At 33.2% G+C, this 16,206-nt stretch overlaps 1 protein-coding gene and 1 long non-coding RNA gene across 16 annotated transcripts; both read left to right on the forward strand.

Annotated features, from left to right (window-relative positions):
- The first annotated feature begins 807 nt into the window (after positions 1 to 807).
- LOC112759092 (heavy metal-associated isoprenylated plant protein 39-like) lies at positions 808 to 5,097 on the forward strand. 15 transcript variants are annotated; one of them, XM_072220260.1, is made up of 9 exons: positions 847 to 1,419; positions 1,605 to 1,850; positions 2,626 to 2,745; positions 2,852 to 2,947; positions 3,197 to 3,378; positions 3,620 to 3,713; positions 3,818 to 4,254; positions 4,389 to 4,464; positions 4,579 to 5,097. In XM_072220260.1, the coding sequence occupies exons 7-9, from the start codon at positions 4,249 to 4,251 to the stop codon at positions 4,884 to 4,886; spliced, it is 390 nt and encodes a 129-aa protein (XP_072076361.1). In that variant the 5' UTR covers positions 847 to 1,419; positions 1,605 to 1,850; positions 2,626 to 2,745; positions 2,852 to 2,947; positions 3,197 to 3,378; positions 3,620 to 3,713; positions 3,818 to 4,248; the 3' UTR covers positions 4,887 to 5,097. The 15 variants fall into 15 exon arrangements, with proteins under 15 accessions (XP_072076354.1, XP_072076361.1, XP_072076365.1 ...); XM_072220264.1 differs by having other exon boundaries at positions 3,197 to 3,268; XM_072220266.1 differs by having other exon boundaries at positions 890 to 1,400; positions 3,197 to 3,268.
- Positions 5,098 to 5,180: 83 nt separating this feature from the next.
- Positions 5,181 to 8,042, forward strand: LOC112759093 (uncharacterized). Its single transcript, XR_003179941.3, has 5 exons — positions 5,181 to 5,320; positions 5,906 to 6,025; positions 6,541 to 7,261; positions 7,363 to 7,434; positions 7,585 to 8,042. It is a non-coding gene; the product is annotated as an uncharacterized lncRNA (long non-coding RNA).
- Positions 8,043 to 16,206: the final 8,164 nt, after the last annotated feature.

The raw sequence follows: 16,206 nt of genomic DNA on the forward strand, positions 1-16,206 counted from the left end.
TGTATAGCAATACAACCAAATATGATTGCCTGTTGCCTAAAACTTTCTTGTTCCCAATAATGCATTCGCAGGAGAAAAATGAGGAACAAATCCAATCATAAATTTCTTATCAAAGGAGATTGAGTGGATTGGATTGTCTGGAACAACAATATCTGCTTTTTTCTTACTTTTTCTTAAGCTTCCCTCTTCTTTTTTCTCGGATCCGGATGTCTCTGACCCTCTGCTAAAAATAATTCACCCATCAATCTACATCAATCAACATTTGCCGTCACGTTTCCAGAATAGATGCATCCAGTACTAATATAGAAAAACTATACATTAACTAAAACAAAAAGGTAAATAAAAATATCTCATCTATAAAATTTTCGAAAATAAAAAAAATACTTTTAAGAATTAATTTTATTTTATTTTCTAACATTTACAATATTTTAGTTATATTTAAATTTAATTCTAATATATTTTTAATATAAAATATTTAATTTGATAATCAAATTAAATTTATAAATTTAAAATTTTTAATTAATAAATATAAAAATTAATTATTTTTTATAATAGAATAATACACAATTGAATATATATATAAAAAATTTACGCGAAGAAATTAAATTCGTATATTTTTATAATTTAACTCTTTAATAATGATATTCTAATATTGTCCTTCTTTTCTACATATCTTCATGGTTAACAAAATTAATTCTCGCCAATGAACTATAGTTCAAATAGCATAGTCTTCCCATAGTCATTTAGAGGTCGCGGATTCGAGTCTTCCTATGCTTGATAAAAAAAAAACTAAATCAATTCTCTCTCAACCTTTCCAAAAGGATATTATTATTACAATTCACAACAGATTTATTTAGTAAATACAAGTGATGAAGATTTGCGACTTTGGAAGAACTTCTCGCCAATAGATCTCAGTTTACATACTTTGATGGTATTAGGATATACACTACAAAAAAATTTGATTAAAATAGCACTAATATTATGGCGGTTTTACATAACTGCCACAATTGTTGCTAATTTCGGCGGTTTTATCGTCTTCCAGAATGACCATGTTTTTATTGGCAGTTTTCATTGATTGTGGCAGGTTAAAACGCCATTATCATTAAAAAAAGGAAACATATTTAAAGCTGAGATGGTGTATTGTATATGAGAGTAATCACTAATCATCAGTATTGTTGCATGTGAGAGAGCGAGCGAGAGGGATCTGAATGTGACGAACCCTAATTTTAAGATCTCGCTCGTTGCCGGCGTTCATCTCTTGCCGCGGTATACAATGCGGTTGTTGCTGCCTTCGAAGGAGCGCTCTTCTTTGATTAGGTTTTCTGGCTTCGATTTGAGGGTTCGTTGCGCTGCCGCTTATCTCCTCGTCACCACAAGCAACGCCATCATTGCTGTCCTCGGTGGAGCTTCTGCTATCTGGTTTTATGCATCTTAGTTGATCTTGAATTTTATTAATTCTAATTTGGTTAACCTTTTACAGAGCCTTTATTTTCTTTTTCCCCTTCAATGGTGGTCCTGCTTAGTTGAATCTGAGTTTTGTGAAGCTTTCGTCTCAATAGCTCTCTAAGTATAATTCTCTTGGTTAATTTTCTTTTTCCTTCTAGGTATAATCTGAGATTGCACATGAGAGGGAAAGGAGAATGAGAGTAAGTTGATCTGAAACCCTAAAGCTTGTCACTGTCATGGTCACACCATTCATCTCGTTTCTGTCGCTTCCATCAACCTTCTGCATTCGAGTGAAGGCGCCTCCTCTATCGACGCGTTTCCAAATATGGTCACTACGTCATAGCTTATAAGATATTGAGCGAAGCACCTCTTCCATTAATGTGTCTCCTCCGCCAGTAGCAACGGTACGTTCTCACTTCTGCATTCTCTTCTTATTCGATCCACTCAACATTGCTTGTAGTGTGTTTCTGTTCATTCTCAATTTCTATTTTTATTCTCTTTCTCTTCTTGTTCATTCTCAATTGCTTGTTTTCTAACTGTATTTCGGTTCAGTATTGTTATGCTTGCCATGTGGTTGATGAATTTCCTGAGAGAGATGGAAAAGAGTGGAACTTGTTTTCTGTTATAGATGATGATTCTTTGGTGCTTATTATTATAACTACTACATGTTCATCATTGTGCATTTTTTAAATTCAAAACTAGCTTAGCTCCCAATGTGAATCCAGCAAGGACATGCCTTCTTTGTTTTCTTTTTTCATCAATGTCATGACTTGAATGTTCACATTTTATGTTGGAAAAATCAAACTACATTTACTGCATTTTAGTTTGCAGTTGACTTGTTTATATGCTAAGTTGTCTAAAGAAAGATATACTCTGCCTAGTAAATTGAATACCTGATTATTTAAAGAATCTTCATGTTGTTTATTTTGTTAATTATCTTGTAAAAAAGGATTATTTTTTATTCTTAACACAACTATATGCTGATTATGATTATGATTGAGTTACTGTTATTTTGATAATATTCATTCACCTTTGCTTTGTTGATATGATTGAGATGAATTGTTTCTAAGCCATAGAGGAAGTATCTAAAAGAACAGTGGTGTTAATTGACTGCTTTTGAAATTATTTCTCTAGTAATCTTTCTCAGGTAATTACTTACTCTCCTAGTCTTATTAACAGTCTCACTGAGTCACTGTTGAAGAAGGCACTTCATTGAAGCTGCAATATTGGCAACTACACTCTTCCCTATTAAACCCTTTCAGAGCCACCAATAACTCATATTCTGATTACGATTACACGGTAACCATTAACAATTTAACCTATGCCGTTGGCCCAACAATTAACAGAGAAGTCAAAAGATGAGGTTTTTGTTTTGATTGCAAAAAAAAAACTTACTTTTTTGTAGGATGTGCTTAACCAGTTTCATCCACCAAAGCCTGATTGATATGAAGAGTTCTATGCTTGGGTTATGAATTCAGCTACTAAGTCTTATGAAGCTGAGGTTTATATTTCTTCATTTTACATTTAATAATTACTATTGAATTGGATTATGAAGCTGTTGTTGTTGAATTGGATTTAAGTTTTGGGAATTTCTCTTTTTTTTTTATATGGTACGGTTGCAAAGTACAAGTCACAAGTCTTAAGTAACTTGAAGGGGAAGGCTCTTAAAATCTTGGAGGTTGGTCCTAACCTCAGTTATTATGCTAATGATTCCGATGTTCATGTTGTTGGCATGGATCCTAACCCAAAGATGGAGAAATATGCTCGGTCTGCGGCTAGATTGGCTGGCTTACTGCTCTCAGACTTCGAGTTTTTTCAAGCTGTATATACTATTCTCTGATCGGCTTATAGGCACTGCTTTAAGAGGAATGTTCTCATAATGAGTGAATATTAAATGTGGAATACACTAAAAGATAACGGCACTGGTTTATGGTAAAGTAGCACAAAACATTATATTTATGGAAATGGTTTCTAGGTATTTGTCAATTATGGCCTATATAGTTACAGAGCTGAATGTTAATGCTCAACTTTGTAACTATGTTAGACATATCTCTTTTGCAGACATATCAACAAATTCTTTTATTAGCTTGAAACTTGATTTTGTGCTTTGTTGTTAAGTTGTTTGCTTTAGAGAACAATGAAGTTGTTAACAATAAGGTTGTTTTATGTGCAGGTGATGAAGATAAATTGATTTGAAACTATTTAGAAGATGGAAGCTACTTAAATAAGAACCAGTTGAAGATAGACATCATCTTTTCATTCATCTGGTGAATATTAACATGCTGAACTTAAATAGTGCTTGTGACCTTGAAATAATTAGTTTAAATTTAGTATTAGCATGCAGTTTTCTTATCAGTAGAGGTTGCTGCAGTAGCTGCAAGAGCTTTAATGCCAGAGCAACATGTTCCTAATGGTTTACCACTTCCACTCACCAAGTAACTCACACAAGGTTTTAGGTTCTTAATCACATCACTGCATGATGAAATTGTGGCCTCAGAACTAGTTATTGATTAGCTATCTTTATAACCTCAGAACTAGCTATCTTTATAACCTCATCATTATTGAGTTCTTGGGATCCATCCACGAAACTATTATCCTACTAATTTTCCCCTTGACTCAGTTGACCCCTCTTCTCTCTCTACCCTCTTCTTCTTCCTATATAATCTTCCTCACACTTTGCTTCAATTCACCACCTTCACTTCAATTCTAATACACATAAATTCCTTTGCAACTTCAATCTTTCTTATTAGCCTCTCTACTTAATTAGAGATCACAAGTTTCATTATCATTTCTCAATCAACAATGAAGGTTAGTTAGAAGTTTATCCTACATTAAATAAAGTATATATGAGTATTTAGTTTATTGTTAATTATTTCGTTTCATGTATGATATGTTAATATTAGTCCTAATAAAATCTTTTATTGATTTGTGTTGTTCAACAGAAAGTTGTGTTGAAGTTGGATTTACATGGTGACAAAATCAAGCAAAAAGCTATGAAAACTGTCTCTGGCATTTCAGGTACTTGAAATAATTCTACCATCGCATCTCTTATTTTATTAAGCACATTAATAAATAACATTTAATTAATTTATAGTAATTATTTATTTATTTATTTTTATTTTATTTTTGCAGGGGTTGAATCAGTATCTGTGGACATGAAGGAAAAGAAAATGAGTTTAATTGGTGAAATTGATCCGGTACATGTAGTAGGGAAATTACGAAAATGGTGTCACACAGAAATATTATCAGTTGGGCCAGCTAAGAAGGAAGAAGCTAAGAAGCCAAAAGAGAATAAGAAACAAGAAGCTGCAAAGATATATGAAGCATATCCACTTTATTACCAAATGAGACTAGCAACTACAAAATATCATTATCAACCATACCAATATGCTACAAGTGGTGGAGAAGAAGAATATAATAACGGCTGTGTGATCTTCTAGATTATTACTATGATTATGGAATGATTATGATGAAGAATCACATGAAAATTGAAATTCTCATCAATGAGAATAAGTGAATGTAATGTGTGCTGGATAAGTATATATGTTGGTACTTCAATTCATAGATGTAAAATTTGATGCCAAGTTTTGATTTGTTATATGTTATTCGTTATTAGTAATAACTAACGAAGTTTTGAGAGATTTTTGTTCAGTCCTATGGTGCACAAGTTTTTTTCTGATATACTCTGTTATAGTAGTTTTATTGGTTCAGCTTTTTAGTTCCTTCATCATTGATTATAATTAATTATACACGTTTTATTAATCTTTGTGTTGATAGCTTAATTAACACCATTGTGGAGAGGAACAAAGATAGCTTAATTAGCAGAACTTGTCCATCATGCGGTCATCATATCAAATGCCAACAAGACCACCAGGTTATTAATTTCTTTACATTTTTGTACTTCAATTTTTGTATTTCAATTTTTGAATGAAAAGAACCAAAGCTGGGAGATTTTTGTTTTCGGCTTTTAGCCTATAGTTGCCTGGCTCACGCTAGATTAATTTAGGTACATTGGACTCTAGTTTTTAATTAAAAACAAGATCGCGTTAATTTGAGTAAACGAGGATCGTGCTATAGTCTTAGGGTCTATATATGTATACAGTGATCTTACTAAGTTCAAGCTACATTAATTTGGAACATTGACATGTGAATTATAAATCACGGTGTTCTAGGTGCAAATAAGTAATGTGTTAGTTTCAGTTCACACTAAAGTTTTGAGATAAAATTTTGGCTGCACGAGCTGCCCTATATTAGCTTGAGCATTTTATTTAATTTTGATGTATTAAAATATTATTAGTCCGCTGTTTATCTGGGAAACAAAACTGCTTAATTTTGCTTGGTGTCTCGTTATAAGTTTGTACTGAAACTGCATTTTTAGTTCTACATTTACTGCTTATATTAATGACACGTGGTGTAAAATATGTTTGAAGAAACTAATCTGATAGGAATCAATCTATAGCAACGTGTTGGTCTTGTTAGATCAAGTAAAGAAATGAGATCACCGGCCATCCAAAGCATACACAACAGGAACAAGGAAAAGAAGAAAGGTTCACACTGATGCTAATGGCAGTGAAATAAGGTAGCACAAAATTATCGCATATATATATATATATATATATATATATATATATATATATATATATGCACTTCTATTGGAATACAACGGCTAAGTTCCTCCAAATAAAGAGGTCTAATCACTTTACTCTGAAGTTCCCTTTAAGATTGACTAATCTCTTTCGACTTTGATAGATTTATCTCCTAAAATCTTGATATCTTAGTCTGGATTTGAGATGATTTATATTCTAAGTTACGTTGCCCTATCACACACTTCATATGGTATAGGCTTACTGGTAAATAATGTATAAACTTCTACCACATTTTCCTAAAGTTTAACTTAATTACGAAGAGTGGGTGTAAAATATATTGAAATTGTTAAGGACTTGTTCATATAAGCTCTGGTACAGTGTTAAGCATAAGTTTCCTTGAAGCTTAAAGTTTGTTTTCCTTAAAGTGCCCCCAAATAGTGCAGTATACTTCTCCATAATTTATATCTTAATTAAGATCCTGCTGATTTAGCTTTTATCTTTTATACAGGATTGGGGGCAGCCTGGCTTTACTTTAATATGAAAGAAGACGATTTGGTAACATCATAAAAGAGTGTGTAACTTCACTGTTCTTTTTCATCGTTGTGTTCTTGTTTCCTATATCAGCATGGAAAATCCCATACCTCCCTTTGAACTTATTATCAACTTATCATTTGGAAATTGGATACTCTCAAGATTTGTTATATTTCATACATGAATCAATCATAAGCTAGATTGTCAAGATCTATTAGTAATATGGTTATTGTGCAGTTATAAGAAATTTTCATAGTAGAATTGCTAATTTAAGATAGTAGATTTCAAACTAAAGTGTAATAAGTTGCTTGGTTAAATTTATTTTGTGTTGTCCAAGTTAATGGTTTAACTAGTTTAACTATTAATTGTTAACTCTTTGATTCTTTATTTTTCTTTTCTTGATTTTGGTTTGGGTTCCATCGAATTTTGTATAGTTTTTTTTCCTTCTTCACTCGATGCCATTTAATACTTGATTTTGGTTTGGGTTCCATCAAATTTTTTTATTTATTATTTCTCGAGTAATCACTTAATTTGACCCTTTATAAAGGATAAAATCATTTTGATTTAAGAAGCAGTATTCTCTTCATCTTATAATAACTGTTTTGAATTGCATTTGTAATCTAATGCAACCATTTCAATAAGAACCAGCTTTCAGGTGCCCCCAAACTTTTCAGCTCTAACATGGTGCTCATTCAGGGGTAAGTTCATATATTTTATTTTATTTTTTCAAAAATTGGTGTTATAAGCTTGTGATGTCATCTATTTTACCATTTTAACAACCTTTTCTTTTTCCTTGCAGATTATTTGATGGAAATGATTTATCTGGTTCTATACCAGAAACATTAGGACTAGTTAAGACACTTGAGGTTCTGTAAGTAATTGCCTCGTATTTCAGTTTTTTAATAAATTTTCTCGACTCTTTCTACCAATCTAATTTTATTTTTTCTCTTTATATTATTTGACTAGTTATATATTGTTTCTAATGACATTTTTTCATTGTTATAATTTCAATTTATAACAGCCGGCTTGATAGAAATTCCCTGACATGAGAAGTTCCTACAAATCTTTGTAAGAGATGAGTTTGGATAATGAAGTTGGAGTGTTGGAGTAAGAAACAAAGATGTTGGAGCAAGTTCCTAAGATGAAACTCACACAAGAGACCAAGAAACTAAGGCAGACTTGTTTTAAAGTTAAATACAAAAGGAGAAAACTTTTGGCTTCCAAATCTTATTCATCATCACTTAGCTAAGCTACTTGTCTTGTATATTCATATTCTAAGTAGTAAAAATAGCACTTATTAGATGATTCAAATACATTATTAGATATTAACATAGTTTAGGAAACTGGATGGTAGATTTGACTGATTAGTGTTGATTGTAATGCTTGTATTTTGATAAGTTTAGTAAGACAAAGTTTTGTATAGGAGTTATTACTTTTGATTTTTAATAATAAAAAATTATATATTATATTAATATTTTATTTATGACTTATATAATATTTCATTTATGGATTATATTTTTTGCTATTGTGAAATTTTAATCACAAAATTATTTATTTAATGCGATAAAAATGACGGTAAAAATTATTTTTTTAAACGATAAAAAATGTCACTGTCAGCGTAAAACGGCGGTTCAAAAATGCCATTTTAACCAGCCAAAATGCTACTATCAGGATAAAAATGGCGGTTAAAAAATGCCGTTTTAACCAACCAAAATGCCACTCTGTCAAGGTAATAATGGCGGTTCAAACCGCCATTTTAACCTATTCAAAAACTGCCATTTTAACCCTGGAAATAACGGAGGTTTGAACTGCCGTTTTAACCAACCAAAACGCCACTCTGTCAGGGTAATAATGGCGGTTCAAATTACCGTTTTAACCTATTCAAAAACTGCCATTTTAACCTTGGAAATAACGGCGGTTTGAACTGCCGTTTTAACCTATTCAAAAATCGCCGTTTTAACCCAGGAAATTGTGGCGGTTTTCAGAAAACCGCCGTAATAACCAGAATGGCGCCCAGAATTATGTCATTTTCTGAAACCGCCGTTTCTGGTAATAATGGCGATTCAAACAGCCGTAAATACCCAAAAAAACCGCCATTTTAACTAGATTTTTTTGTAGTGATATATGTATGTCATAATTAGTGAAAGGGAAATATTTGGTAACCAAAGAAAATTAGTCAAAAACAGCCATACTTGCCTTATTTCGCATTCATTAGTTGTTGTGATAATTAATGAATACTAAATAAGGCAAGTTCTGACTGTTTTTTTGTCACTCTAGCATTACCATTAGTTAAATTAGTTAGAAAATTAGAGTGGTTAGGACTGATTTAGTTTGTTAGACAGTTAGGAGTAGGTTTGTTACTATACCTTGCTATATAACTCAGAGCATTGAGACTTGAATGTACAAATTTTATTCATTTCTAATTGTACAATTTAGAATCACTCAGATTTACAATTCTCTTTCTTTCTCTTCTCTCATATTCAAGCCATGCTTCATCTCCAAGAATTAAACATGCTATCCAGAACCATATCTTAATCAACATCGTGATCAAATTTCTTGTTCAAATTTCTTTTTCTTTTTCTCTTGATCAATTTCTTGATCTAATTTCTGCAACATCGATATGGCGCTTATCTTATCAAATTTAATAGCTGTATCTACGAATGCTTTGGTGCCAGTCCAAGACAAACTCGATGAACACAATTATACAACATAGAACCACAGTGCTTTACTTACGATTCAAAACTTGGAGAAAGAAAATCATATCGATCAATCCGTTGAAAATTCCACCGCAATTTAGAAAGTTTCTGCTACTACTGAAAAGGATCCTACCACTGCTACTACAAAAAGGGATGATGTTCAATCCAAGAGAGGTTTAGAATCTTCCAAGAAAATAATTCAAGACTTCACAAAATTTAAGGAATGAAAGTACAATGATCTAGCACTAGTGACATGGCCCATGGGCCTTAGCTTCAATGATAAATACATTCCAAAATACGGTAGTAAATTGTTCTTTCTTTCATAATCACTAAAGACAAATTAACAATTATGCTACCTTGTCTTTAAGAACCATGATACAAAATCTTAAACTCAATTGAGATATATGAAGAAGACATCTACAATTGCTGAATATTTAGCATCAATTAGGAAATTAGTTGACTAACTACTAGCTATTATCTATTCTTTCCAAGAGGATGATCACATTCAAGTTATCTTGGATGGTTTAATTGAAGATTATCAAGGGTACATCACATCTGTTATGAGACGAATGGCCAATTTCACTAACCAAGAAGCTGAATCTTTCTTTCTAGCTTATGAGGACATGCTTGAACGTTTCAAAAGATTAACCATGGAAAAGCTCTTGCTCATTTCACTCAAGCTTCATCAAATTTTGAGTCAAATATAGGTAGAGAAATTTGTGGTAGATGTGGCAAAGGAGGAAGAATCTTAAGAGGAGGAATATTCACCAATCCAAGACCATAATGCTAACTTTGTGGAATAGTTGGTCATGTGGTTTAGATTGCTATTTTCAATATTTTATAGTTCCAAAATTCATCAAATGCATTATCTTCATCAACTCCAACTCAAGCTCAAAATCCTTACTCGAACACATATCCTCTCCTCCTTCAGCAAATTTTCATCAACCTAGAACGTACATGTCAACTTTATTAGTCATGAATGAAGCTCCTTATATCCAAATTCGAGAGCAACTCATCACATCACTATTAAGCATGCTAACATCCTCATTTTCAATGACTCAATTCAAGGACTAGATGAAATATTTGTTGGTAATGGTTAGAGAGTTCCTATTCATGATTCTGGTTCTTCCTTTCTAATTTATAAAAATACTCATACGTGTTTCCTTCTCAAAAATATTTTACATGTTCCTCAGATCACTCAAAAACTTTTAAGTGTGTCAAAATTTACAGAAGATAATATGGCGTGTTTTGGATTTTGGCGTAAAATTTTCCTTATTTATGATAAGGTTTTTAGTAAACATCTCCTCAAAGGCATAGTTAGAGGAGACATTTACTCATTTGACCATTTAGTTGTTCCTAAATCTGTAAAGAATGATACTGCTTTCTTTGCTATTTCTTTGAATGTTATTATAAATAAATTAGATGCCTCTAAAGCATTTTATAATTTTTCTTCTTCATGTACAAGAACTTCGACACACAACTCTTCAAACTGTTCAAACTATAATTGATGCCTAGGCATCTTTAGTTGTGTTTAGGTTTATTTTTGAATAGTTTTTTTAGATTTGAATTAAATTTCTTATGTCTTTAGTAAAGTTTTTATGATTAATCATATATTTGGAGTTGTTTTAGAATGATTATGTTTTCAAGATATGTTTAAGTAAATCGGAATAAAATTTATAAGAAAACACAAGTGCACTTCCAGGGAAGAAACACAAGGCTAGTGCTAGGTTTCAAGAGACCAAGCCCAGTGCCAGCAGAGGGGAGCCTAGCACCAGGAACAGGCGCCTAACTCCAAGAATTGGTGCTCAGCCCCCTACCTCCAAGCCAAGCGCCCAAATGGACGCCCAACTTCCTTGCTCTAGAGCTCGACGCCTTCGTGCTTGGGAGGACCCAAAATGGGTTGGTGCCCAACTCCTAGGGGTGGCGCCCAGTGATAAACTATTATTTTATGGTTTATCTTGTGCTGATTTGAGTGGCTTTTATCAAGCCTTTGCACACTTATTCATACAATTTGCATGATTTTACAATTCCTTCCCAATTTTGTGTTATAATTGAAAACTTGCTTCCTAAGCCTTTAAATTGTATATTTTTAATTTCCTTTTTTTCCATTCGATGCCGTGATTTGTGCGTTAAGTGTTTTCAGGCTTATTAAGGCAGGAATGGCTTAGAGGATGGAGAGGAAGCTTGCAAAAATGGAAGGAGTACAAGAAATAGAGAAGACAACCAGCGAGCAGCGATGCGCACGCATGGCACACGCGTGCGCATGCCTGACGCGTACGCGTGACACGCGAAGTTGACCAGCGACGCGTACGCGTGACTGACGCATACGCATCACATGCGCTACCTGCAGAATTCACAGAAAATGCTGGGGGCAATTTTGGGGCGAGTTTGGACCTAGTTTCCAGCCCAAAAACACAGACTAGAGCCATGGGACAAGCAGAGACTCAACACACATTCTCATTCGCATAGTTTTAGATTTTAGATTGGAATCTTAGAGAGAACATACACTCTTCCTCTAGGATTTCTACACATTCATAGTTTTTATATTTTATGCTTTTGCTTGGAATATTGAGAAGAGTCATTACCTCCGTTGAAGTTGCTATTATTCTAGTTTGCTTTCTTATTCCTTTACTTTTTGATTACTCATTGATCCTGTTTAGATACGTATGTTGCATTTTGGGATTTATTAATACAAAGAACTATTTTTAATTTTAATTAAATTTTCAATTCCTAGTTTATTTAATTTATTATGTCTTCTTCTTATATTTCTGCGAATGTTATATTCATGTCAATGGAGTAGACTCCCAACTTGACTTGGGGGTTGATTAAAAGGAGACCCTTGAGTTGAAATGCTCAAGTAATTAGTTAAATTGGAAGTTGTTGGCTAACTCTCTATTTACTAACCCTAATCCATCCCAAGGGAGAGGACTAGGACTTACGAATAAGAGTTAGCTCAATCATTTGACTTTCCTTTATTTAGTAAGGGTTAACTAAGTGAAAACAACAATCTCTTGATATTAGACTTGAGAGAATTCCAACAAGGATAGAACTTCCAATTAATCATTCCCCCGATCAAGGCTTTTTATTCGATTATATAAATCTCTTTTAATTTACATTGCTTTAATTCACAACCCTTTATTTTTCTGTTCTCCAACTCTCAAAAATCTCTCAGAAAACTCCTGATTAATAAAATAGCACCCTTTTGTCAACTCATTGGGAGACGACCTGGGATTTCTACTCCCAGCATTTTCATTCTAATTTTGTGAGAATCCTTTTAAATTGATGAGTGGATTTTCGTTGGTTAAGAACTGTACTTACAGTGCTGTTCTTACCATAATTTCTTAATTGGCTGATTTTCGCTCGCATCACCCAGCGCCACCTAACTCTAATATACTGGGTGCCCAACGCCCAATCCCAGAGCCTGGCTCTAAAGTGAATTTCCAACTTGCAGTAGCCCAGAATTCCTCAAAATCCAGCACCAATGGATCAAGCCTAGTGCCAAGATCATAGTCCACTCTCACGAAGCTCTAAATTCAACCAAAGATTCAAGATTTAAATGATTAGTTAACATTAGCTTCTTCTATAAAGATAAGATTTGGTTGTTAGGATTTAGTTTAGATTAGGTTTGAATTATTATTTTGAATTTGAATAAGTTGTTATCTTATCTTTTAGAGATAAGAAGATATCATTAATTTTTAAATTTCAATAGTTAGGAAGTTAGAATATAAATAAGTGAATAAGGTTCACAGAGAGGGAACATCTACAGATCATCGAACAATAACTAGATCTATCCAGCACCTCATTAGTTTTAGGTTGTTTTCTTTTCTACCATGTGCAACTAAACTTTTTCTTGTTAAAGGTTAAGAGCTCTATTTGATTTTGTGGATTAGTAATGTAAGTATTTTCTTTATTTTGATTTATGTTTTTCTACTTTTTATAGATTGAGTCTCGTTCTTCATCTTTGATGGTTAGAAGTATTGGAAAATATTCTAATTATGTCTTGGATTCTGTTATTACTTTGGAAAATTTAATATCAGAATTATTTTGAATCTTTTTCTCATGATTTTCAACTTGACTAGGGATAGTATTTTGAAAGTTGTGTGACTTTAAATTGAAACCATGCTTAACCTCTTTGAATTTGTTGACCAAGGAATTGGCGACTAATTAAGTTCAGAAAAATTAAATTTTCAAAGAATTGGAATTTGATTATAAATTATTTGCCGTGAAAAGATTTTTACATGATTCAAAGTAGAAAACCATAAGCATTATTTTTTCTAAGAGTTAAACATCTCCGAAGACTTTAAAATCCCATACATTAATTACTTTCCTAAATCTATAAGCTTTCTCTCGTTCAACTTCAACATACTTCTTCACTATTCTTTACTTCTATATTAAGATTCACAATCCTCTTGCCAATGTTTGATTGATCTAATCAGAGATTCAATTAGACGTTGCTTGATTCAATCCGTTAATCTTCGTAGGAATGATATCCACTCACCGTGGTATTACTTGGAGTGATTTGGTACGCTTGTTTAATATCCAAGCGTATCAATTTTGGCTCATCAAGTTTTTGACACCGTTGCCAGGGATTAATTGAGATTGACAACATACATCTGGTTGATTCACTAAATTAGATCTTGTTTTATTTTATTTTTTTTATTTTCATTATCTTGTTTAATTCTTCTTTTCTTCTTTATTCCAAACGGTACGCTTTACTTTCTTTCTTTGTGTATGCTAAGGAGCAATGAAGTCGAATGCCATGGATGCGATCTTAGCACTCAATAAACTCTTATTTTAGCAAATCTCCTCACTCACAAAACAAATAGAACAAATTCAAGCTTCACAAGTTACTGCATATGATTTATGTGGAGGAGCACACAAGAAAGAAACGTGTGAACTATTTCATCCCACCACTGAACAAGTTAACTACATGGAATATTTCTCAAAGCTAGGAAATAAACCATATTTCACTAGACAGAGGGATTATCCTAATGTTGGTTAGGGTAGTCAAGGGCAAAGGTACTTCAAAATTTCATATCAACAGCAAGTAAATTCGATACAATTCCAAAATCCACTTGAGCTTGCTGTGGAGAGATTGTTTCAATCCACTGCTGGGTTTGTTCAACAAACCCAAAATTTCACGCAAGATACGAGAACAAACTTCAAAAATCATGAAATTTTTATAAAAAATTTGGAGGTACAAGTGGAGTGTATTGCCAAGCAATTAGCAGAAAAGCAGAAAAAATCCTCCCCAAGTAAGACAATGCCAAATCCTACAAAGGAATGTGAGGTAATCAATGTAAGGGGTCTACACCCTAGTGAGCCAAAAAGAAGCATGAAAGGTGACTTGATTAACTCATTGATTTAAGAAGTACTTAATAAATGGGTCTTAAAGAATTCTTCACAACACTCAAACAGTGAAAAAGAAGAGAAGCTGGTAGACATGTGTTCAACGGAGAGGACACTCTCAAATGACACCAAGAAAAAAGATGGACCACCAAGGCTAGAATTAAAGCCTTTAGCAACCACCCTCAAATATGCATTCCTTGGTAACAAGGAGACCTACCCGATGATTATAAATGCTTCATTGAATAAAAAAGAAGAAGATGAACACTTGCAAGTATTAAGGGAGTACAAGACTGCTATTGGGTGGACAATCAGCGATCTGAAGGGAATAAGGCCCACTATGTGCATGCACAAGATTTTACTTGAAGAAGACTCTAAACCTGTGATGCAAGCACAAAGAAGGCTTAACCCAACAATAAAGGACGTTTTTCACAAAGAGGTAATGAAGTTGTTGGATACAAAAATCATATACCCCATCTCTGACAGTCCAAGGGTAAGTCCGGTACAAGTGGTTCCAAAGAAGGAAGGGATCACGGTAATCTCTAATGAAAAACATGAATTGATCCTTACAAGAACGTTCACTGGCTGGAGAATGTGCATTGACTACCGGAGATTCAACATGGCAACAAAGAAGGACCGCTTTTCTCTCCCATTCATTGATCAAACATTGGAAAGGCTTGCTGGCCATGCATTCTATTGCTTTCTTGATGGATATTCGGGGTATAACCAAATTGTGGTTGACCCTCTTAACCAAGAAAATACTGCATTCACATGCCCTTATGAAGTTTTTGCCAATTTGAGAATGTCGTTCGGGTTGTGCAATGCACCCCCCTTTTTTCAAAGGTGCATGCTTTTTATTTTTTTTGATATGGTAGAAAAATTTATAGAAGTGTTTATGGATGATTTTTCTGTATTTGGTGACACATTTAACACTTGCTTGCACCACTTGTCATTAGTTTTGAAAAGGTTCCAAGAAGAAAACCTAGTTTTAAATTGGAAAAGTTACCATTTTATGGTCATGAAATGAGTTGTTCTTAGACACCGGATCTCAATTAAAGGCATAGAGGTTGATAAACCCAAAGTAGAGGTAATTAAAAAATTACCACCATCGGTGAATATGAAGGCAATCCGAAGTTTATTGGAACATGCAGACTTTTATAGGAGATTTATAAAAGATTTTTCAAAAATTACAAAACCACTGAGTACTTTATTAATCAAAGAAGCTCTGTTTGTTTTCAATAGAGAATGCCTACATGCCTTTGAAACTTTGAAAGCCAAGTTGTGTGTGCACCAAATAATTGCCCCACTTGATTGGTCTACACCATTTGAGTTAATGTGTGATGCTAGTGACTATGTTGTAGGCGCAATCCTGGGGCAAAGAAAGGACAAGTTATTATAACTGAGAAAGAACCGTTAGCTGTTGTATTTGTTTTTGATAAATTTAGATCTTATTTAATTGGTTCAAAAGTAATTGTCTACACTAATTATTTTGTTCTTAAGTATCCTTTATTTAAACAGGATGCCAAACCAAGACTGATAAAATAGGTATTGTTGCTTCAAGAATTTGATATTGAAATCCGGGATAGGAAGGGAACAGAGAA

The sequence above is a fragment of the Arachis hypogaea genome, chromosome 16, assembly GCF_003086295.3.
Source record: "Arachis hypogaea cultivar Tifrunner chromosome 16, arahy.Tifrunner.gnm2.J5K5, whole genome shotgun sequence".
Classification (NCBI taxonomy): Eukaryota; Viridiplantae; Streptophyta; class Magnoliopsida; order Fabales; family Fabaceae; genus Arachis; species Arachis hypogaea.